The sequence below is a fragment of the Panthera tigris genome, chromosome X, assembly GCF_018350195.1.
Source record: "Panthera tigris isolate Pti1 chromosome X, P.tigris_Pti1_mat1.1, whole genome shotgun sequence".
NCBI lineage: Eukaryota > Metazoa > Chordata > Mammalia > Carnivora > Felidae > Panthera > Panthera tigris.
In genome coordinates this window covers 4,497,544-4,520,955 of record NC_056677.1, presented here as the reverse complement: position 1 = coordinate 4,520,955, position 23,412 = coordinate 4,497,544, and the positions used below count along the sequence as shown (strand labels likewise).

The window sequence follows — 23,412 nt, the reverse complement described above, 5'->3', positions numbered from 1 at the left end:
GGATAAAGGTTGATAGGCATAACGCACATACACAAAACGTCTTTGGGTTCCTCAGTCACTCAAGAGTGGACATGGGGGTTGAGAACACAAAGTCTGAGAAGGGCTGAGCTCTCTGAAGCTGCCTGTGGTGCGTGCGCATGCACACACGCGTGTTTGGGGGAGAAGATACGCCTCAAGAAAAAAGTTGAGAATAGTAAGGGAAGAGTGAACAGTGACACAATCTTAAAAGCAATGGGAGATCAGCAAACCTATCCCGGGACTCAGCTCGGGCCAAGCTGTGCTTCCCTCTCTGGTTTCCCGTTTCCTCTTGGTTCCGCTGGCCGCGGGATTTAAACAAAATTTGCAGCCCGCCTGCATGACATGAGCCTGGTCTGCCACCAAACTAATGAAAACAATTAATCAGCGTGCTTCCCTTAAAACTCTTCAGATTGGTAATAACGCTTAAGAAGAAACCATTGGCAATGTCATAGGAAGTTGTACTTAAATTTAAGAGAAAGACGTTTCATTTAGAACGTGCTAACTGAAGGCATGCTGGGAGGGAGGGCCGTTAACGGCGGAACCAGCTGCCTTTCTTGCTGCTGCAGCAGAGAGCAGCTGAGTGGGACCAAAAGGAAGGTAGGGGAGCAAAAACACGGGGGGCAGGGGGGGGGTAAAAGAGGTGTCTGCCCAGCTACCCCCAGAGCCCGTGGACGGCGCGGCGGGAGAGACAGGGTCAGTGACATGCTCAAAGCCTTCGGTTCGTGAAAGCCAAGGACCGTGCCACTGCACCACACCCCGGAGTTTATTACCCACTGGGATAATGGGGTTGATGGCGTTTTTACACCAGCGGCCCCGCCAGTGAGTCCCATAACGGGATGTGGGTAACAAGTGCAGTGGCGCCAGACAGCACGCCGTCGTGCGGGCAAACCGAACGCGCTCGCCTGGTGGATGCGAGGGAGACGACAGCGCGTGCGTCTGAGTCACAGTACCTGTCCTCAGGCAACGGAGCCCCCGCCAGTGTGGCCACCGTCGGAAACACGTCCATGTTGCTTGTTGGCTCGTCAATCTCTAGTCCGGCCTGTATCACTCCCGGCCACCGAAGAATGCCAGGAACCCGGATACCCCCTTCCCAGTTGTTTGCTTTTCCCCCTAAAACGTCAAAATAAAATAAAAGAGAGAGAGAGAGAGAGAACAGGAATATGTCTTTTCAAAGCTTGGTTTAAGGCTCATTTCAACGCACTCTTCAATGTTCAACATGGGGCGGGTGATTTGGATGAACAAAGTGCTCTACTTGCATGGATTCAGTGAGAATTTTGTGAGCAACAGAGCAGACAATGGGATGAAAAAAACCACATACGACATGGTCACTATTATGCATGGCACACGGCTGGCACTGCCCGGTGGTCATGAACTAGGGCGACTCTACTCTCCCAGCGAGAGAGGACTCAGGTCAATGACCGTGGACTCATGAAGCTGACATTCCATTTCTACTTCTCACCAGGTTAGCAGGAAAAGTAACAGCCCCCCAAAATGTCCATGCCAAAATCCTCAAAATCTCTCAGACCAGGATAGTTCTGGAGGGCTGGGAACAGGACTTGTGGGCCGGGTCTCCCATTTAAGGTGAGTCCACTGGTCTGTGTTTCTGCCACTGAACATTTCTAAGATTTCCAACTTCCCAGGAAGTAATCTCTAGGCTCCTTGTGTGTTTAGTTGATGGCATTCTTGTGCCCTTAGAAACAATCCGCATCTTTTGAGAGACACAGGCTGGAAGGTGGTATGAGGGTGGCCTTGACAATGGACGAGGGGGCCCACGGCAACGAATGCAGCTGCCTGCAGATGCTGGAAAAAGCATGCAAACATATTCTCCCCGGTAGCCTTCACAAAGGAACACAGCTGCCAACACAGAGCTTTGCACAGGTGGACCCACCTTGGGCATCTGAACGCCACACCTGTAAGATAATCTGTGTTATTCCGAGTCACTGCATTTGCAGTGTTTGTTAGTGCAGCTGCAGGAAAGGAAAACGCCAGCTGTGCGGCTCAGACATTTGTGCCTCAGTTCCCCCAGGACAACATTAGGTTGCCAATTACATGGAATCACCCCAAGTGTCACGTCCAGTGTCTGGAACAGAAGAAGAGCCTCCAAATCGCCATTTTCACCACTGCTATTAGTTTTGCTAGCAGGGTAGCTCTTACTGTTTCGGTGAAGAAACCAGCTTTGCCCACAGGAAGTGACTTGACCATAAGCAAGTAGAGCGTGAATGGGGTGTGGGGAGACGACGGAATGGTGAGAGCTCCGTCCAGAGTGGCTCTGCAGACAAGATGCCCTCCGAGGCCTGCAACTAACGCACCTGGAGGGACACAGGCATGCCAGCGCGAGAGCCCAGAGAGGCGAGGGCCGGACCCCAAGCCATGCAGCTAGCACAGGGACAGGTGCAAAACCGGACGCACGGCTTTCCCCTGAAGTAATTCAGCGTGGCTTTAAAATGAGCTGGGCACCGCTGAACACCACAGGAATAACCACGCTGGAAGCTGGGCTGGAGACAAGGGAGCGAATGAACGCTCAGCTACTTCAAAGTACCTCTTTCAAGCTTTGTAAGATTAAGTAAAGAGTTAAATTAAATGAACAAGTTGAGACATAAACTGATATGCAGCGGGAATAGAACGCATGAGTACGATGCATGGTTGACAAAGGACGTGAGTGCCACTTACACTTTAAAAATTGGGGCGCCTGGGTGGCTCAGACGGTTGAGCGTCTGACTTTGGCTCAGGTCATGAGCTCACGGTTCGTGGGTTTAAGCCCCGTGTCGGGCTCTGTGCCAACAGCTCGGAGCCTGGAACCTGCTTCGGATTCTGTGTCTCCCTCTCTGTCCGCCCTTCCCCTGCTCCTGCTCTCACTCTGCCTCTTTCTCAAAAGTGATAAACATTAAAAAAAATTTTTTTTAAGTTTAAAAATGGAATACAGCAGACAGAGGTTTAAGGGATCTTGAAGCAAAGCTTCACTTCTTAATGCTGGTTTTTAATGACTGTGCTGGTTTTTGAATTCTGTCCATTGCAGAATGAATTGTAGCTGACGACTCTGGACTCAACTCCTCTACAAGCAAGATCTTTAAACTCTGGGCACTAAATGTTTTATACGCATAGACATCAGGGTAGACTCACATAAAAATTCACATTATCCTTTGCAGTTTCCATGATGGCCCCCAGGAAAAGTTAAAAGTATTGCACTATATCTTCTCAACATGATCTTAAGGTAATTATCTGACAAATACTACTATTCTTGCATCACAGACACCACATCAAAGAATAGGGAAGTTCAAATAATTTGCCATAATTTATTCAAGCTGTCAGTAGCTCAGGGAGCTTCAGGAGGACCCTCAAGGTGTGAGTTAGTCTGACTCTCCTTCTACGAGATTGAGCACATAAAAGTGTCACTTGCTTATGCGAATAGCAGACCGGGCTCACGGCATTTTACCTGCTTATCCTTCTACTGGAGCAAACTCGGAATGTGCACCTGTTTACGCTTCTACCAGATCAAGATAGTAGGATTTTCACCTGCTTATCTGAACTCATAGACTTTAAACGTGTTTATCCATATACTGGATCAAGTTCATAGACTCGTCTATTTAGCCTTGTACTAGATCAAGCCCACAGAATTTAAACTTGCTTACCCATCAACTAGATCAAGCCCAAAGACTTCCATCTGTTTATTCTTTACGATCAATCTCACAGCTTATCACACGCGAAATCCTTCTACTAGATGAACCTCAGACAATTTTCATTTGTTTATCCTTCCATTAGATGAACCTCATAATATTTTCCCTTGCTTATCTACCAGATCAAACTCATAGATTTTTCATCTCTTTGTCCTTGTATGAGATTTAGCTCATAGGATATGCACATTTCTCTTACCAGGTGAGTCTCATAGAAGTTTCACCTTTTGTTGTACTAGATCAAGCTCCTGGAATTTTTTAAATCAATTCTACTGAATGAAAATCATAGACTTAAATCTTATTCTTCTTCAAGTTCAAACCCAAAGGACATGCACCTGCTACCCTTCTGGATGAACTTCATAGGATTTTCATCTGTTTGTCCTTCTGCAAGATTAAGCTTATAGAATATGCACATGACTATCTTTCTAGATGAACATCAAATAATTTTTACATGTTTCTCCTTCTGTGGGATCCAGCTGATAGGATACGCACACGACTATCCTCCTAGATCAAGCTCACGAAATTTTCATGGTCATCCTTCTAGATAAAACTCATGGGATTTTCATGTTTATCCTTCAACCAGATCAAGCCCGTAGAACTTCACTGTAAATTTAAGAACAACAAAATAAGTTTGCTACCTAACATAAAGATCTTGTTTAATTAACGGCTAGCGTATATATTTCTTGCCCCACTGGTTAACATAAAATAAAACAAATAAATCAGAAGGTAGGCCAAAATACCACAAAAACAAAAAAGAATCCTTTAAAATTTTTTATCTTCTAGATGTAACATGGCATTGCAGATTGGATTCTGAAACAGAAGAGTGCTTTAGTGCAAAATGTATGGTTAACAGTGATGTACAAAAGTTAATTTCTCGTTAAATAACAACGGTTATGCAGAAAGTTAACACTGGACGAAGCTGGGTGCAGGGAAAACAGTAGCTATCCTCACTATCTTTGTAATTCTGTCAATCTATACTAACTCCAAAGTAAAAACTGTACTAAAGACACACATAGAGATGCTATAAATATACGTGTGTTTCCCCGGTTAACTAAGTACTTGGCATTCTCTAGAACAAAGCAGGGAGAACAATACGAATTACTTCACAGGGTTTTATACATACTCTTTCTAATGGCTACATGTTACTGATCACGTACCATGCCATATGGGCTATGACCTGCATTTTGTCACTACCTCCTTACAACCACCTCACGAGGGCGCGACTATCACTCCCCATGTATAGACGCAAACTCTGATGGTCTATAATATGCATTTCATCTCACTGAATCCTTCCACCTACCCCACAGTGGTGCTACCATCACTCTCCATTGTGTAGATGCAACACCTGACGGGGCTGAGGGCAGGTAGGTCCCGAAGTTACGGAGCCTGCTTGGGATTGTCTCTCTCCCTCTCTCCCTCTGCTCATCCCCTGCTCACTCTCTTTCTCTCTCTCTCTCTGTCTCAAACAAATAAATAAACATTAAAAAAAAAAAAAGAAACTTGGAAAGACAAATCTGAACTATAGGATTAAGAACCACAACCCCGGGCACATTGTTTTACCCTTCCAGAAGTGAGTGAACAGGTGCATCTTCTTTAAGGAAAAAGGCAGTGTTCAAGGACAGCTGACTGGAGCTCACCAGGTGAAGGTACAGGGACACCTGGCTGCAAGTCCACGTGAGAGCAGGACTGGGAAGTGCCCAAGTTCCCACGTCTTGGCTAGATTTCCATGTCTTGGAATGAGCACGGGGCACAGATGTCTCTTCAAAATTCTGACTTCATTTCCTTTGGATGTGTACCCAGCAGTGGGATTGCTGGGTCATACGGGAGCTCTGTTTTTAATTTCTTGAGGGAACTCCATACTGGTTTCCACTGTGATTGCACCAATATGCATTCCCACAAACACTGCAGGAGGGTCCACTTTTCTGCACAACCTCTCCAACACTAATCTTTGGTCCCAACAGCTGAGATATGGAAATAACCTAAATGCCCATCAATGGATAAATGAGAAAATGTGAAATTATACACACACACACACACACAAGGGAACACCAGGCACAGAAAAGGAGGAGGTGTTGCCATGAAACCACATGGGTGAAGCTGGAGAACATCATGCCAAGTGAAATAAGCCAGACACAGAAAGATAAATGAGTCAAACTCATGGAAACAGAGAGCAGAATGACAGTTGGCATTGGCATGGGACTGGGGAAATGGGGAGATACTAGTCAAAGGGTACAAAGTTGAATACGTTCCAGGATCTAATGGGCAACATGGGGGCTATAGCTAACCAGACCGTATCACATCACTGCGTACATGAAAACAGAGAGATCTTACGTGTTCTTACCACACACAAAAAAAAAGAAAAAAATGGTGACCGTATGAAATGATGGGTATGTTAAATAACTTGGCTGTGGATATCATTTCACAGTGTATACATACACCTCAACGTCAAGTTGTGCATCTTAAATATATACAATTTTTATTAGCTGTACTTGAAAAAAAGCTGAAAAAATCAGCAAAGGAGATACTTGCATTTATTTTGTAAATATGACTCCGTTTCACCATAAGAAAACCAAATAGTCTTTCCATTTATATAAACGTTACCATTTCCATAAATGCCTATCCACTTATACAGGCACCCCCCCCCCCCCACAATACAGACAGTGCCATAGAAATCCACAGGCTCATCCAAGGTATGTGTAGGTGATGATTCAAGTATCAGGAATCTACTCTGGGAACTCTGCTCTGAGATCCCGAACCTCCGGGTGATGGAAGAAAAGGGTATGAGAGCATGCTTGGTGTCCAGCTCTTCTGAAATCACCACAAAACTCCCGGAGGAAACCTAGAGAAGTCACACCCTGCCAGAGATCTAAGATTCCCCTGAAGAGCTCCAAGCCAGAAACAGTCCCCTGGAGGCAACAATTCTGCGTGCAGCGAAGGGGCTTAGCTCTGCTCAGGTGCGGTGCTCCGAGCACCATCAAGAAAGGTACAGGACTTAAAAAAAAAAAAAAGAAAGAAAGAAAGGTACAGGACTATGGGAGGCAGTGTGTCTGCAGCTCCCAGGGCCCAGCCATTCACTGACCACCTGGATGTAAGGGCTGGCAGGACCACGTGCATGGTGGCATCCCAGGCTACTTTTCTGATAAGAAACTATCATACTCGGGATGAACCATGATGCTCTGTCAGGAAAATATGAACCCACTACGTGTAACATCCAAAGACCCTCATCTTAAAGTTCTGAATTTATATTCAGAAGGAAATAGATCAATAAACAGAACCCCGTGCAATTTTCTAAAGCTGTAAAAGGAGTGTTTTTTCTTTCATTTTACAAGAATGGTAAAAAAAAAATGCACATTAAAAAAATCCGTAACACTCCGTGCACACTCGGCTTAGGGAGAAACCTGTTTGGTTAAGTATGATCACACATTTCCAGGCATGTGTTGGTGAGCAAATAGTCTTGCTCGTCAGATGGTGTAGCTCTCACTCTTATTCCCCTTGCCACAGTCCATGGAAGAGGCTATGTGCAAAATGCGTCCATCAGGCTGAAACAGGACAGCTGACTCTCCCAGTCACTGCCACGATTATCCCTGGTGAAGTTCACGGCATCTACAATGGTGAGCTCCATTCATTCCGAAAGTGTTTATTAAGAAATTACTTAGGGTGACCAGGAGTAATGATGGAGTGCACCATGTTCCAGGAACTATTCAAGCTCACTGCAGAGATGAACACGTTCCTTCGCCACCATCGCTTGCAGGGTAGGTACCCCATTTCACAGCTGGGAAATCTTTGGTCAAGTGATGGCACCAGGTAGGGCTCCAGAATCTGGGCTACGGAACGCTAGGTTTTCTTGATTCTCAGAACCCCATAGGGAACACAGTTATATGAACAAGGATCTCACCCAACAGGAATTTCAGGTCTGCAGGGAGAGCTCAGATGTCCCGCCAGATGCCTCTGAGTGGGAGTCCACAGAAACCACAAGGGGGATGCCTGCTACCTAGGAACACCCACCCACCCTGCCACCACAGAGTGTGAGTGGCGTCATGGAGGACAAACAGGGGCAGGAAAGTTGGAGATGTCTTGCAGGACAAAGACAAGAAAAACAGGGTAAGATATCTGGATTGCTTTTTCTTTCCCCTGAAAATGCATGAGCAGAAACAAAAGGGAGTAAATTTACAACTTGGTCAAGTAACTGTCAAAGTTGCACACTGAACATCTAGATGGCACTTTGCCACGATGAGAAGTCACAGGGGAAGGATGGCTGAGTTCCCCAATCTCTCCAGGCAAATGCAGAGAAAATGCCACCATTTACTCCAAGCCTCTTGTCAGGAACAGCTGCTTCCGGGCCAGGCTTCTATTTTTGTCCTTTCTGATGCTGCCACCCGGCAGGTCAAATCACTTTTAGTGGCAAGAGCATATGCCAGTCATTCTCATACCTGATCTGAGCACAGAGTTTTGTGAAATCATCTCGTTGCCACTTCTCTCCTCCTGGGCACCTCCATGACCGTGTAACGTGGACACCCAGCATGCATACAAACCACAATAATGCAGGTAGAAGCACAAATTCAATGCTTTCTCACCCAAGATGCTATGTTTTAAGCTTTTCTTCACTTATTCATTCCAGGAACCAAAGCCCACAAATTACAGCTCTACCTGGTGCCATCACTTGACCAAAGATTTCCCAGCTGTGAAATGGGGTACCTACCCTGCAAGCGATGGTGGGGAAGGAACGTGTTCATCTCTGCAGTGAGCTTGAATAGTTCGTCATTACTCCTGGTCATCCTAAGTGATTTCTTAATAAACACCTTCGGAATGAATGGACGTGACAGAATTACCTGCGTTCCGTCAGGCTAGATCAGTGCAACACTCTCCTGATATCAGTGCTCAAAAAACATTGTAAAAACACCCTTAAAATGAACTGACTCAGTCTGAAGAGTTACACGTAACTCCTCGAGCACAACGTGAAACTGCTGACTCATCTGAGTAGGGGTTGGGGAATGTCTTCTCTCAGGGGCCAGGTAGGAGACAGGGGTTGGGGAACGTCTTCTCTCAGGGGCCAGGTAGGAGACAGGGGTTGGGGAACGTCTTCTCTCAGGGGCCAGGTAGGCGATAGGCATTGGGGAACGTCTTCTGTCAGGGGCCAGGTAGGAGACAGGGGTTGGAGAACGTCTTCCCTCAGGGGCCAGGTAGGAGACAGGGGTTGGGGAACGTCTTCCCTCAGGGGCCAGGTAGGAGACAGGGGTTGGGGAATGTCTTCCCTCAGGGGCCAGGTAGGAGACAGGGGTTGGGGAACATCTTCCCTCAGGGGTCATGTAGGAGATAGCTTAACGTTCATGGTTTCTTTCCCAACACTCCCTTCTGCTGCCATGTTGTGAGACCTCGAAGAATAAGCGTGGCTGTGTCTCGATAAAACTTTATTTACAAAGCCAGCCATCAGGCTCCATTCGGCCCTAATGCCAAAACTAGCTGAGCCCTGCCCTGAGTTAACTGAATTTAGATTCTGTGTCCAGGTGAGTGCAGCAAGCAGGCAATTGCACAATAGTAAGTCCTTCAGTATTGAGGCAAAATGTCAGCGAGGCTTCTAGTAACAATGCATTTGTTCACTCAACTGGACACCTTCTTAATATCTCCTACAAGGTGAAAAACTAAGCCACGGACTGTGGCAGAGAATGCCAAGTGAACCATGTTCCGGGTCTGATCTGCTTCTGCAACATCATACTTTGGTTGAGCTAAGCCTCACCTAAGTGCCCCAGGAAACAGCTTGCCCCCTCTTGCCTTCTGGAAAGTTCTGTGTCTGGATGTCTGCTCTGCCAGGATTTTCCCCATCCCCCAAATCATTTTACACATCCTCAAAATCCTGGACAACACGCCCCTCCCATTTAATTAGCCTCCCACGAGCCCCACTGCAGGTGATATTTTCCTACTGTCCATTTCCTTAGCAGTTTTCAACTTCCTTGTTTACGGGATGTGTGACAATCAAATCTGTGCATATCTTATCATCCCAGCAGGACCATGAGTGCTTGAAAACAAACTCTGTCTAATTCAGTGTTTAATCAACTGAAATCCACATCATAATATTTTCCAAATTATAGGGTCCAATATATTTCTTGAGTGAATGAAATCATGGATTAATCCCTGAGGAGTATGGCTGGGGAAAAGACTATCCTATAGAAGTGATTTGAAATTCCTATTTCCAACCTCCTTTTTGTCCGTCAATGTTGCTAGGACTTTTCATTTCCCTCATCAACTGCATTCCGTAAGTCCCCTCCTCCAGAGCCTGACCAGCCTCAGAAGAGAGCCTCACCTTCCATCTCATGCAGGAAAATGAGCTCATCACCACCAAGTACTTCAACTCCCTGCCTGTCCAGACCTCAGTTGATGCTCCCCTGCCACATCCTTCCCGCTCTCCTGCCACTTTTCCTCCACACAACCGCAGCCGCCCTCTCCACAGACCACATGAGACCACATCGCTTCCATCTGCTCTGGCTCCAACGTGAGTAAATCAAGCACCCAGGATTCAACCACAAGCCTTACCCCCGATACGGCTTTTGCAACACGGGGCCCAAAGTGCAGTATTCTTTGCTCACGTGGACAGCCCCAATCACTGCAAATGGCACTACGATGTTTGGAGTTCTTGCTAATCTTATCCTATCTATGTGGTCCTCACTGCTGGCTCAGACCACGTAATACACTATTTCCCTCACATTCTTGCCCAGACACTGAGTGCCGTGAGTTCACATCTGATGCGAGCTCCCATCTCCACGGTAAGACATTAGCCCTCAATGAAAATGGATGTGTTCTCCACAAGTCTTGATCTTCTCAGCAATTTGACGTCAGTTATGCCTTGGGTTAGCTCTCTCATTAAAGTTGACCCTGATCATCAAGTATGCTCCAATCTTTCCCATGACAAAGCCCTGCTTACAATGGCTTGCCTGCCTTTATGGACAAATTTTTCAAAAGAACCCGAGAAATTTCTCATCCATCCATCCATCCATCCATCCATCCATCCATCCAGACTTGGCCTCTTGCGTCTCCACTGAAAGTATACTTGTGAGTGTCTGGTGGCTACTGAACATAATTGGCCTTATGTCCTCATCTTACTGGGCTCTTCAGCACCATTTACGTCTACTACCCTGCCTTTCCTCGAATCTTCTCTTCTCCTCGTCTTCTTCTGACTTCCCAAATAACTCTGGCAATATGGCCTTTACCATATCATCACTGTCTACCTCACCATTTAGGTAAGAGTTCTTCAGGATTTGTTCCTTGACCCTCTTCTCTTCTTACACCAAATGATCTCATACACCTCTCTACGTGCCATGACTCTTATTTCAGTTTTAGTTGGCATCAGGCAGTGAATATATCAGTTATATATTTGGTCAGAAATTATTTCTGAAAACACGTGAGGCACCGTTGTAGGCTCCACGGATACACATGTGAGTGAAATAACATATACGGCGTCCCAGATCTCACGTGTGGAGGACGGTAATACCCTGCACGTACTGGGTGCTCCTGCAAACACTTGGCATGCACTGACTTTGTAATCCTCACTAAAGTTCCCCATGATATTCCTCTAATAATATTCAATCATATTATTCTAATTCTAAGGATGACAGAACAGATACACAGTCATTCCTCCACGTATCCTTATTTCCATGAGTCTACCCTCCCCTTCTACTAGATTTGGGTGGCATTCTTCACATGCAATTTTACTACCCAAATGGCAATGATTATTTGAATGCATTTCTACTGGACATATTAACTTGGACGTGTGGCCTCATCAGCTACATCACCCGACAATCCTTGTGTTCTCTTTCAACTCTAGCTACGCCGAGCTGCTCTTGCGCTCGCCGTAAACATCTCACTCCCGCCTAGAATGAATTCCTCACTGCTCCTCTCCTTGCCAACATGCGAAAACATCAGCCCACAAAAGGTCATCTCCCCAGGGGAGCCTCTCGGAAGTCCAGGCTGTGCTGAGCACCTGTAACCATCTTCCCGTGAGAGAGTTCCCTTAGCACCTCATTACTCTCTGTAGAGAATTATCTCCGTAGATCTCCATCTCCTCAGTAGAATATGAGCTACACGAGGTCGGGAACCCTGCATCCATGGCCTTTATGCCCTAGCAGCTAGCCCCACACCTGGCACACTGCACAGAGTCGATAAACAAAATGCTTGCTGCTCCAATGTGACTGAACGGGCGCACTGATAAATGAAGATAGCACATGGTCTTCTCACAAAGGTGAAAAGGCTGTGGATGCCTTCCGGCACACTAAACACCCATACAGCGAGACGCCACAGCTTTTCCCACTCCTGGGAAGCTGGTGAACACACCTGTCCAAATCTGAAGACAGAACCTGAACGTTATATAACCACCTTCCAAGAAACTACCAGACCCGTTTGCTGTCTGTTTCTGAACAAAAGTTATCGATGGCTCTCTGAAAGATGCATTACTGCATGAGAGAAAGACAAGCTGAATTCAGGGACTGTAGGGAGCAACTTATAAGTGGTACGGACTCAAGCCAATTAGTTGCTTTTGGAATTTGCATGTAAGGAAAAGGAGTAATGCCAGAAGCTGCAGAAATTCTGAAAGCATTTCTCTGCACGTGGGGAAAGTCTACATTCTTGAGCAACTCAGGAAAATAGGATAACCCCACCCCCATGCTTCTGCAAACACCGTCTGTAGAGTTAATTTATCCATTCCATTGACATTTATTACTTGCCTTTAGGCAGAGTAAAAGGGAGGTATGGGGAGAGCTTCCTTCAGGGTGACCTTGATTTCAGAGAGGAATGCAAATGAAACAGAGCTGGTCTAACTGTTCTCTTCCGAGAGCACAGGGAATTTTCTGCTATGAGAAAGAGACAGAAAACTCTCAACTCTGCTATAAGAAAATCTTAGGGAAGTTATTCTGGCCCCAGCTGAAGGAGGGTATTTTAGGGGAAAAGAGGAAGATCCTCAGGAATGGTCCTAGGAGCAGAAGGAAGAGAAATCTGGGACTGCCCACTATTCATTCAGCAAGTATGTAGTGAGGACCTGCCACATGGTTACTGTAGGCAAGGAGACAGAAGGAATAAGACACCACAGATGTCTGCTTCCATGGGATTTACATGATGAGAAGGCAGTCAGACCATGAGCACATAAATGAATAAACACAGAACATACTGGATGCACAAGAAATTACAGTGAGGTGGTGTGTTAGAGATCTGGTGGCACAGATGAGAACTTTTGTTTCAATGGTCCAGAGAGATCTTGCAGAGGCAACCCGCGAATGAGGGAGCAAATGCACGCAAACATCAGGAGATGAGCTCTGCACCAGAAGGAGCTGCCAATGGAAAGTCCCGAAGGTGGAAACGAGATTAAAATGCAGAAAGACAGAAGGAAGATAAAGCAGTTCTAGGTCACACAGCCAAGGTGCAGACTTTACATTGTATTCTCAGTGCATGGGGATATAGCAGAGGGTTTTAGGAAAGGAAGAAAAGCCTTGTGAACACAGAGGAGGCAGAGATTGGAGTGATGTGTCTACATGCTAAGGAAGGCCAAGGATTGCCAGCAACCACCAGAAGCCGGGAGAGGCAAGGAAGGATCTTCCAGTAGAGGCTTCAGAAGGAGCACAGTCTTGATGACCCCTTGATTTCAGATGTCTGGTTTCTGAGAGTGAGAGAGAGAATAACGCCGTGTTGTTTGTAAGCCATCTGTTCCGTGGCAGCTGGAGGAAAACTCAATGCAATACACTGAGTGCATGTTTATTGAAGCTCATCCGGCTGCCTGGGTGGAGAATGGATTGCAGACAATGAATCAAAAGACCACCTGGAAACCCACTGGGGAGATGAGCTGGAGGTGATACTGGCCTGGAGGAGGAGATCATTCTTGGACATGAGAGAAGTACATCCATGTCAGGTGTCCTTAGAAGATCAAGTGTATAGGACTCACTGTTGGAATATGAGGGACAGGGCAGATCAAAGAAAGAGGCTGCAGGGACTCAACGAAACCAGCTTTAGGGGTTGAGTCATTGAGCGAAGACCAGTGCCAATCAGTGCAAATCAGTGATATCATTGGCCTGCGAGACATGTGGTCTTGGGGATCTCTAAGATCTCTAGTATGGATCTGTCCATGGGGACGTGCCCCATGAACATCCATACCTTGCATCATGCGGGGAGCTGGATAGAACAGTCTGGGGTTCACAGTAAGTAAGGGTTACCAGCCCTCAAATGCCACCTGAGGGCACGGGCTTAGATGACACCATATTTGGTGAATGTGTAGGTAAAGAAATGAGGGGATTCAGGACACAGCCCCAGAGGTTTCCAACTTTGAGAGGCAGGTCAAAGGAGGATTATAAGCCAGCACTGAAGGGTGAGAAGAAGCTTCCATGAGGTGGCTTGCACCATCTCTACGAGACTGATCCAAGGGCTCTAAACATTGATGTGGACATCAAAGCAGGCTGGCTGAGGCCAACTGATCCTTTCTTAAGAGAGCCACAACTTTTGGGACTATTTCTTGAGCTCCAATTAAGCTGCCCTAACCCAGGTGAGGGTGTAGAATGAAGAGAGCCTTTTGAAGATCCCTCCATCTGTCTGAAGTAAACAGACCCAACACCCGCCCAAGATGCAGTTACACAAACTGAGAGCCACGGTCTGTGCTCCCTACACACAGTTCAGGACTGCAAGGAGATTATAAATCCTGTTACTTTAAACCAGTGATTCCTATTCCCCAGTCCCAAATTATCAGTGTGGACATTTTTCAATATTCTACCAATCCCGATGGCATTTTTACATTTAACAATTGTTAAGTGGTCATAGGCTAGTGTAAACGTTATGGCATTTTGATGTTCACTTATGTATCTTGCTGTTTAAGTAAGCTCTACGCACAACGTCAGGCTCAAATTCACAACCCCAACATCAAGAGTCACATGCTCTGGGGTTCCTGGGTGGGTCGGTCGGTTGAGTGTCCAACGCTTGATTTCAGCGCAAGTCATGATCTCAGCATTTGTGAGATTGAGCCCTGCAGCAGGCTCTGCGCTGACAGCTCAGAGCTTGCTTGGGATTCTGTGTCTCCTTCTCTCTCTGCCCCTCCCTTGCTCACTCTCTCAAAATAAATAAATAAACTTAAAAAAGAAAAGGGTTGCATGCTCTCCTGACTAAGCCAGCCAGGCACCCCTACTTAATCTTGCCCTTTTTTTTTCAGTATATATTTTTTTAACGTGTTCATTTTTATTTATTTTGAGAGAGAGTTAGGGAAGAAGTGGGCGAGGCACAGAGAAAGAGAGGGAGAGAGAGAATCCCAAGCAGGCTCTGTGCTGCCAGCACAGAACCCGATGTGGGGCTCGATCTCATGAAACCGTGAGACCGTGACCCGAGCCGAAACCGGAGTCAGACTGACATAGATGACCCATCTGTCAGTCTAAACAGGAGAATCATGCTGCAAACATCATCTTTAAAAGAATGAGAGAAGATTAATGGTGTCACTATTCCCTCACCCCCATAATATTACATTTTTTTCATGCCGACAACAGCACGGACCTTATGTCCCTAGGATTACGAGGAATAACCTGTTGAATTCTGGAGAAGGATGGTTTAACTGTAGCCATTCTATTAAATTAACCCACAGATTTTATTAGGGAAGCAGATTAGAGTGCTAACACGGCAGAATCACCGGGCTCATACACTAACGATCTTTCCGAGGGGTTTTGATTGAGAGTAAAAATCATCAGTGCTCAGAAAAAGACGCTCTCTTGATCAGGGAGTTTAAGCAGCGTGATTCCTCTGCGAGCGAGTCTGTTGGAATTTGCAGCTTTAGGAAACCAGATGTTTTGACATTTAGAAGTCTTTGGTCATTTCCCACAGCTCGAAGGAAACCACATCTTTCTTTTAGGGCATCGCCTTTTATCAATGTTTCACTGGGAGCCCGATTTCAACTAAATCTGACAAAGGGATAATGCTCTGCAACAGAGTAGTGGCTGGGATATTGATAGAGCACAATACACTGGTGATATTTCCAGCATTCAAGCAAAACAGGACAACATGGATAACGCATCTGATAGGTTTCCTTTTATAAACGAAAATCAGGACGTAACTAGCGACACGCTGTGAGGGCTGTATGATAGCCTCGCTTTGTGACCGTCATTCAGGACCCTTGATGCTCTCATCCTCACCCACACCACTTGTATCTTCAAAGAGCCAACTCTCAAAGCTACAAGCCAATACCACCACCCCCTCTGGCTCATACCCCATCCTGGGATCCATCATCTGGTCTATGCTCCCTGAACGGAGTCTCCACTCTCCGTAGCTTTCTTAAATCACATATTCCTTTGCAGCCGCTTCTATGACTGCATTACTGTAAGACTGTACCTATTACTTCTATCAGTCCATGTCTCATCCCCAGGTGCTAACCCACTTTCGGACCTCACAGACCTTCCGCGGGAGAACGAATGAACGGGTTAACGTGTGCATGGAACACAGTCTGTAACTCCATCTTTAGAGACTATGGCAGCTGTAAAATAAACTAAAAACCGCTCTCTCCAAACAGGCCACAACCTCGTGGAAACATGGCAGACATACGTCATCTTAATATATTGGAACACGGGTTTTGACTGCCGCCTACGCTGAAATAAGACGATAAACAGAGGAAGCTGGCCGAAAAGAGTGGCTGCCTGGGGAGGGTTCGTCCTCTGCCCATGAAACACTTGGGTTCGCTCACCTGACCCGCATCAAATGTCACGCGTATGCTCTGCCCTGGCGTGGTGACAAAGGCAAGCCAAGGAAGGGGAATGAACACCCCGTGCAGGTTATCCAGACCAGCACGGAACAGGAATGCTTTCCACCCTGCATTCCAGGGAACCAAACGTGTAAGAAAGGTCCCTGCCCCGAGGTGCTCAGAATTTCAGACGCCTGTAAGCCGTGCACAGAAAGATGTAAAACCAAGCATAAGGTACACTGCCTTTGGGACAGATGGCGCGTTACCCTCTGTCCAGCGCCCTGCCTCGGTGCAGGTGCACTGTGATGTATATGACTCCACTCGTTCGTGTCGCTGGACAAGCCGTGTGCTGCTTCTTAGGCCCAGCGCTAACGTGGGTGACCGCTAAAGTGGGTGAGCCATAAGCACAACGAGAGAGCAGGCATAGCGGGTGGCTAACACCTTCCCAGCCATGCTTCCCCTGGCAACCATTATTGACTTCCAAGATGCAAGAACAGGTCATTAGACAAAGAACACACGTGGCCTCCAGAGGCTTGAAAAGACAAGGAAAGGAATGCTTCCCAGAGCTTGCATGAGGACACAGCCCGGCTGTCACCTTGGTTTTAGACCAGTGAGACCCACTTCAGGCTCCTGACCTCCAGAACAAGAACTTAATAAACTGTACTGTTCTGGGGCGCCTGGGTGGCTCAGTCGGTTAAGTATCTGACTCTTGATTTCAGCTCAGGTCATGATCTCACAGTTCAAGCCCTGTATTGTGACACTGCAGAGCCTGCTGGGAGTCTCTCGCTCTCTCTGCCCCTCCCCTGCTCTCTCTCTCTCCATAAATCAATAAATATAAAAAAAAACACTGCTGTTTTAAGCCACAAGTCTCTGTTATTTTGTTTTGGCAGCAACAGGTAATTGATACATGCATTGTTGTTTTAACCAGCTATCCGGTATGAGGCTGCATTTGTGTGAAGACGACATCATGTCTTGACCCAGAATGCGTGCTTTTCACCCCCATGGAGACCACACAGAAACGCGACATGGCCACGTCGCTGTCCAATGCCAGTGACACAGCGATGTCCTGCATATTGGAAAATGGCAGAGGAACAGCATCAGAGCTCAGAGATCAAGGAAAACTCAACCAGCGCATGAGCGGGGAGGGTACAGCTTCTCCACATCAGCACTTCCCACCTTCACAGAGTCCTCACCTTTATAGATTCCGTTACTTCCCCCGTGAACTTCTCCTTTAGGGGTCACCTCTTCCACGTGTGCTCCTTGGTCCGAACTGAAGTAGATGAGGGTGTTATTAGCCAGTTTCAGCTCATCTAGGACCTTCAAGATCTGCCCTGAAGGGGAGAGATAGCCAACGTTAACACAGTTCAATCTCTACAAAAGGAAAGGAGATTACTTGCTCTCACCGACTTCTCTTAAGATGGGAAGGAAATGTTCTCGGACATCACAGCTTTCCCACGCCGATCCCAACGGGGGATGCAACGTAATCAGAAAGTCTAACTGTGGCAGGGTTCTTGGAAGCTACAGTCATTGAACCAAGTGTCATCCAAAAGCATCATCTGAAACTCTAGGCATCGTGGATGGATTCTGCAGACTGATACCTGAGAAAGTATTCTGGAAGAATCAGGACCACAGAGCATGAGCCACTTAGAGGAACGTGGCATGGTCCTGAGTAGAAGTCTACCAGTTCCCCTAATTCAATGCAAAACCCCAAACCATCAATGTTCTTCTTACACGAACAAACATGCCTACAAATATTTTATGATGAATGTCTTCTTCTAATACAGTACATACAGATATAGAACTATCTGTATTTTATTTAGACCACACAGAACCTTAATGACTAAACAGTGTAGGTTCCATTTTGCAGATGGGAGCAGGTGGGGCCTCGTCATGGTCACAGAGTTAGGAAGTTGAGAAGCCAGAAAGTAAGCGTGAAATCTGATTCCAAAGGGCAGAGTCTCAAACCTTACATAGCTACACGGATGGACTCCATGGGAACCACAGAGGAGCGAAAAAGACATCTCATGATGACGTCTCATGAAATACTCATGGACGAGAGGATATGACAGCCACCTGTTTTCTTTCAAGCAGGAAGAAGGGAAGGCAGGATGGGGTACGGATTAAACAAGATGCGGCACGAGTTCATGGTTGTTACAGGTGCATCAGGGGCACGTGAAAGTTCACTTCACTTTTCTGTCTGCTTCTATTTATGCCTAAATTTTCCATAGGAAAAAAAAAAGGAGCTGGCTGAAGGCAGAAGGGGCTAAAGTATGGGCTGCCTGTTGAGGAAGCTGTTACCAGCTCTCAAGTCAGAAGAACATGACGGTGAAAGTAAGGAATACACTTTGTGATCTCCACAGAGACCCACATATGCTATGCTACCAGTTAAATTTAGTAAGTTAATGCGTGCAGTTATATTCTCATTGAGGTACTAGGGTGTGACCCCACTTTTGATGTTTGACTGCTAAGAGCTCTTAAAGCCTCACTGCTCCTCATTCTACATGTGCCCAGCCAGCTAATAAGAGAGCCAGGGTGCTGCACCCTGCCGTACTCATGAGGGAACCAGGCTACGCCAGCCCCGCCTGCACACCGAAGTCAATCCCTGCTTCCTCCCCCATCGCTCTCAAGCTATTTTCGGACCAGCTCGGGACCTACCTTGCTTGCCACAGAAACCCTCATTATGTGAGTAATAAACCTTTTCAGAATTTTACAAGGACACCAAGTATCCCCTGCAGCTGTAATAACTGGGTAAGGGCACACTGTACCCAGCACGTAGGTCAAGCCCCAGTGGGGACGGGCCCCCCACTTTGGGGCCGCACCTCCACCCATGTGGTTCAGAAAGGGTTGGGAAGGATCGCACCATCAACTCTCCGTGGAGGTGCACAGATGATTTCCGAGCCAAAAGCAAAACCCAAGTCATTTGTTACAAGACATGTGTTTCCCATTTGATTGTAAATGCTACGGGCTACAGTATATTCAATCTTTCTCAAATTTTTTAACTCATATCATAAACATTCTAAGAAGCCACACCATATGCATAAATGTCATACTCAGAACCAAGGAGTAAGATCCACAAGGGCCATTTCAGATCTGTCTCCCATGATACATCATTATCAGGCAGACACGGGTTGTGGTGTTATCGGGTACAGCAAGGCAAATCACCTGTGTGCGTGGGGAGGTTTGGCTCCAACTCTAATTTAAGCTGTATCATAATTAACTTAATGAGTTGAAACAGGGAGAAGGAATAAGACAATATAACCTCCACTATGTTTTCAAGGGAAAATGCCCCTTTTGGCTCCTATGACAATTTCTTTCAAGTCTCTTTTTATTTATTTTGAGTGAGTGATAGAGAACAAGTGGGAGAGGGAGAGGGAGAGGCAGAGGCAGAGGCAGAGGGAGAGGGAGAGGCAGAGGCAGAGGCAGAGGCAGAGGCAGAGGCAGAGGCAGAGGCAGAGGCAGGGGGAGGGGGAGGGGGAGGGGGAGGGGGGGAGGGAGGGGGAGGGGAGGGGGAGGGGGAGGGGAGGGGAGGGGAGGGGGAGGGGGAGGGGGAGAGGCAGAGGGAGAGGCAGAGGGAGAGGGGGAGGGAGAGAATCCCAAGCAGGCTCCACGCTGTCAGCACAGAGCCCAACATGGGGCTCAAACTCACTAACTGTGAGATCATGACCTGAGCCGAAATCAAGAATAGGATGCTTAATCAACTGAGCCACCCAGTTGCCCCTCATATGACAATTTGTAAGTAAAAACAGACTAAGCAGTTAGCAGAGGATTGAAGGGTTTACTTCCTTGAGTTATAATTAGCATTTTGCAAAAGGGTAGGCAATCATATATCTACCTTCCAAATAAGATTAACCTTTCACAGATTGAGAAGAAACTTAGCATCGCTTCTTTAAAATGTGGTGTCTATGATAACTTCTACACACACAAAACCTGCACATAAACATTTATAGCAGTTTTGTTTATAATTGCGCAAACTTTGGAAATGACCCAGATGTCCTCTCGCAAGTGAATGGATCCAGTATAGTGCATCCAGCCAATGGTCTATTGTCCATGCGGAAAAGAAATGAGCTATCTAGTCATGAAAAGACATGGATGAATTTAAAATGCATATTTCCAAGTGGAAGATCCCAATCTCAAAAGGTACATAATATAGGACTCCAACTACATGATGTTCTGGAAAAGCCAAAGCTATGGAGATAGCAAACAGATCAGTAGTTGCCATAGCCTGAGCAGGGTGGGGACAAAGAATCAGCACAGAGGATTTTTAGGGCAGTGAAAGTATCGTGTCCGATACTGTAATGGTGGATGTGTGTCATCATACGTCAGTCCAGATCCACAGAATGTAGGACTCAAACAGTGAACCCTAATGAAAACAATCACTTCTAGTCGGTAACAATGCTTCAACATTGGCTCGTCAACTACAACAAATGTACTACACGAATTCAAGATATTCTTAGGTACACAATGTGCACAAGAAAGGGAACATATGAAAACTGTACCTTCTACTCAATTTTTCTGTAAACCTAATTTTTCTGTAAAAGTGATCAAAAACAGTCTACTTTTTTTTGAGAGAGAGAGAGAGCGTGAGACCAGGAGGGGTACAGAGGGAGAGGGAGAGAGAGAGTCCCAGGCAGGCTCTACACTGAGCTCAGAGCAGAGCCCAATGCAGGGCTTGAACTCATGACTGTGAGATCATGACCTGAGCCAAAGTGAAGAATCGGATGTGTAACCGACTGAGCCACCCAGGTGCCCCTTCCCACTACTTTTTTAAAAAGTGCCTTTCAGATGCAGTGTTGAGTCGGAGACTTCTTCATCCAGATATCCGATATGTGTTACAAAGCACCTACTGAACACGGGCTGTGTGTTAACGGCAGAGTATCCAAGCCCTTGGAGCCTCCTGGGGACCCCGTTCTCTGCTCAAGCCAGCTAAAGCTCCTGTTTCCCCTGTAGGCTCTTTTCATCTCCAGATGAGCCTACAGGTGCACTTAGCAGACAGACTCCGTCTTACTCCAAATCCCAGTATTCCTAATGACCGTGATCAGATATTTCCCTTGTCTCCATCCATTCTTCTTAATTCATTGCCTAGACTGATGGCTTCATCTTTTTCATCAAAAGTTCCCTATACAGCTGGTCTGGGATTAACACAAGGCATCTAGCCGAGGCCATCGGGCATGTACAAACAGCGGAATATTTGCCTGAATCTGTGCAGAAATAGTCAGATTTCTGATTTCCTTTTAGTTCTTTCTTTCCCAAACGACACACTCTGGATCCCACACAATTTAGGTCCTACGCCAGAATCTCATTTGTAAAGCCTGAAGCCCGTTAACTGTTTAAGTTTTCATAAGATTGATCCTATAAAGCTCTAACATATTTCTCTCCTAAAAATTCTGAATGGAAATCTCCCGTGAGAACAAATGCCTGTGTATTATTCTTGCTTTCAGACAGTACACTGCGAGTCAGAGGTCCACAAATATTATTTTTCAGTAAGGTTCTCAAGGTATAATGATACCAATTTATATGGGATGATAGTTTTGAATTACCGATGGTGGGCTGAAGGATAGCTTATAAGTGAAATGTGTTATTTCCAAAGCTTTCTCACATTGTTGCCTGAATGAAACAAATACAGAAAATAAGTCACTTCAAGATCACTTTTTTATTTCACTGGGGTCAAACAAGAGCGAGCTTATCAAAAAATGAGCACTTCAGATAGGAGTTTTGTAAACCAAAAGGACAACACACGGAAACGTCAAAGTCTGGCTCCTTCCTTCTTCTCCAGGTATGAACGCGGCTTGCAGAGGAAGCCTAACTTCTAGAGAGTTCCTTCATTCCATTTATTCACTCGACAAATGAGTGTGAAGGCACTATTGAAAATCAGGCAGTGGTATGCCACTCAGGAGACGGAAGGCTTACCAACGCATGGGCCACATTCTAGATGGTACACGAGAGAGAAGCTGTCACGTAGAACTAAGGGTTCAGGGTCTGCCTTCTGGCTCCTGAGAGCGGCAGACTCACTTTGAATCCTGGGTTCCCAGCTTGCTCTGTGGGGTTCTTTGCCTCTAAGTCAGAGATGAAAACGTAAAATAGGAAAGTGTTGCCGGGATGCACAAACGAGGAGAACTTCATACACGACAGCCCAGAACTGGTCACACTACGATTGCTCAATGCACCTTAGCTCTTGCAACAACATGCAGAAAATTTCTACGTACTCAACATGACTCCAGGGAACACCAGAAAAATCCCCCTACAACTATTTTAGTAAGTCTTCTATCTGATCAACAGGTTAAGGGTGGGACTCAAATAATCCTGCTGAAGTCACAACCATGCAGTCCCTCACCGTGGCACCTCTTGGTGGCTGGGAGTCTGGGTCAGGCATGTGCAATGCTTGGCACTCACTGTTCTAGCTTTAACCTACATCCTCAGGCTCTCCTGAGCCTGAATCTGTTATTGAGTGGCACACAGAAATCTAGCTGTCACCGGCCCTAGAAAGGCAATTCTTTGTTAGCTTATGTAGGATGAGAAGCATACCCAACACCCCATGCATCATGTCATATCTGTCAATGTGCAAATAGATATACTGTCTGCAGCTAGAAGCGAGGTCCACTTAACGCAGGTAAACTTGACCTATCGCATATCGCACATCAGCGTTGTTCGAATTTTAATGGCCTTATTTATCACCTTGGGAACCATGCTAAAACCAAGATTCTGATTCAGTACATCTGCGGGGATGTCTGTGGACCTCAATGGTGCCCGTCTGAAGACCGTACTTTTAGACGGTTTGACACGCGACTAAATGTGCCATATTCCCTGACATACAATAAAAGGAAATGGTTGGCATTTTCCAGATTTCCAAAACAACAATGATAATGAGATGTAGGTACAGTTTCAACACCTAATTTTTACACATGGAAAAGAAACATAATAATGCAGAATTAGGATTGTTAGGGCAGTTAAGAAACGGAAGAGCCTACAATTTTCAATGTTGCTTTTCTACAGATGACCCTTTGTTCACTTTGCTGGTGCTTCTTGCTTTAGTGAGTTCCTGTCTGA

General features: G+C 46.2%; 1 protein-coding gene across 1 annotated transcript in view; it reads right to left on the bottom strand.

Annotated features, from left to right (window-relative positions):
* STS (steroid sulfatase) overlaps positions 1-23,412 on the bottom strand; it is a 153,454-nt gene that overhangs the window by 21,570 nt on the left and 108,472 nt on the right. Inside the window, exons 8-9 of the mRNA XM_042973771.1 lie at positions 17,562-17,699; positions 969-1,128 (exon numbers count right to left, since the gene is read on the bottom strand). Coding sequence (XP_042829705.1) covers positions 969-1,128; positions 17,562-17,699 — 298 coding nt within the window. The remainder of the gene's footprint in view (positions 1-968; positions 1,129-17,561; positions 17,700-23,412) is intronic.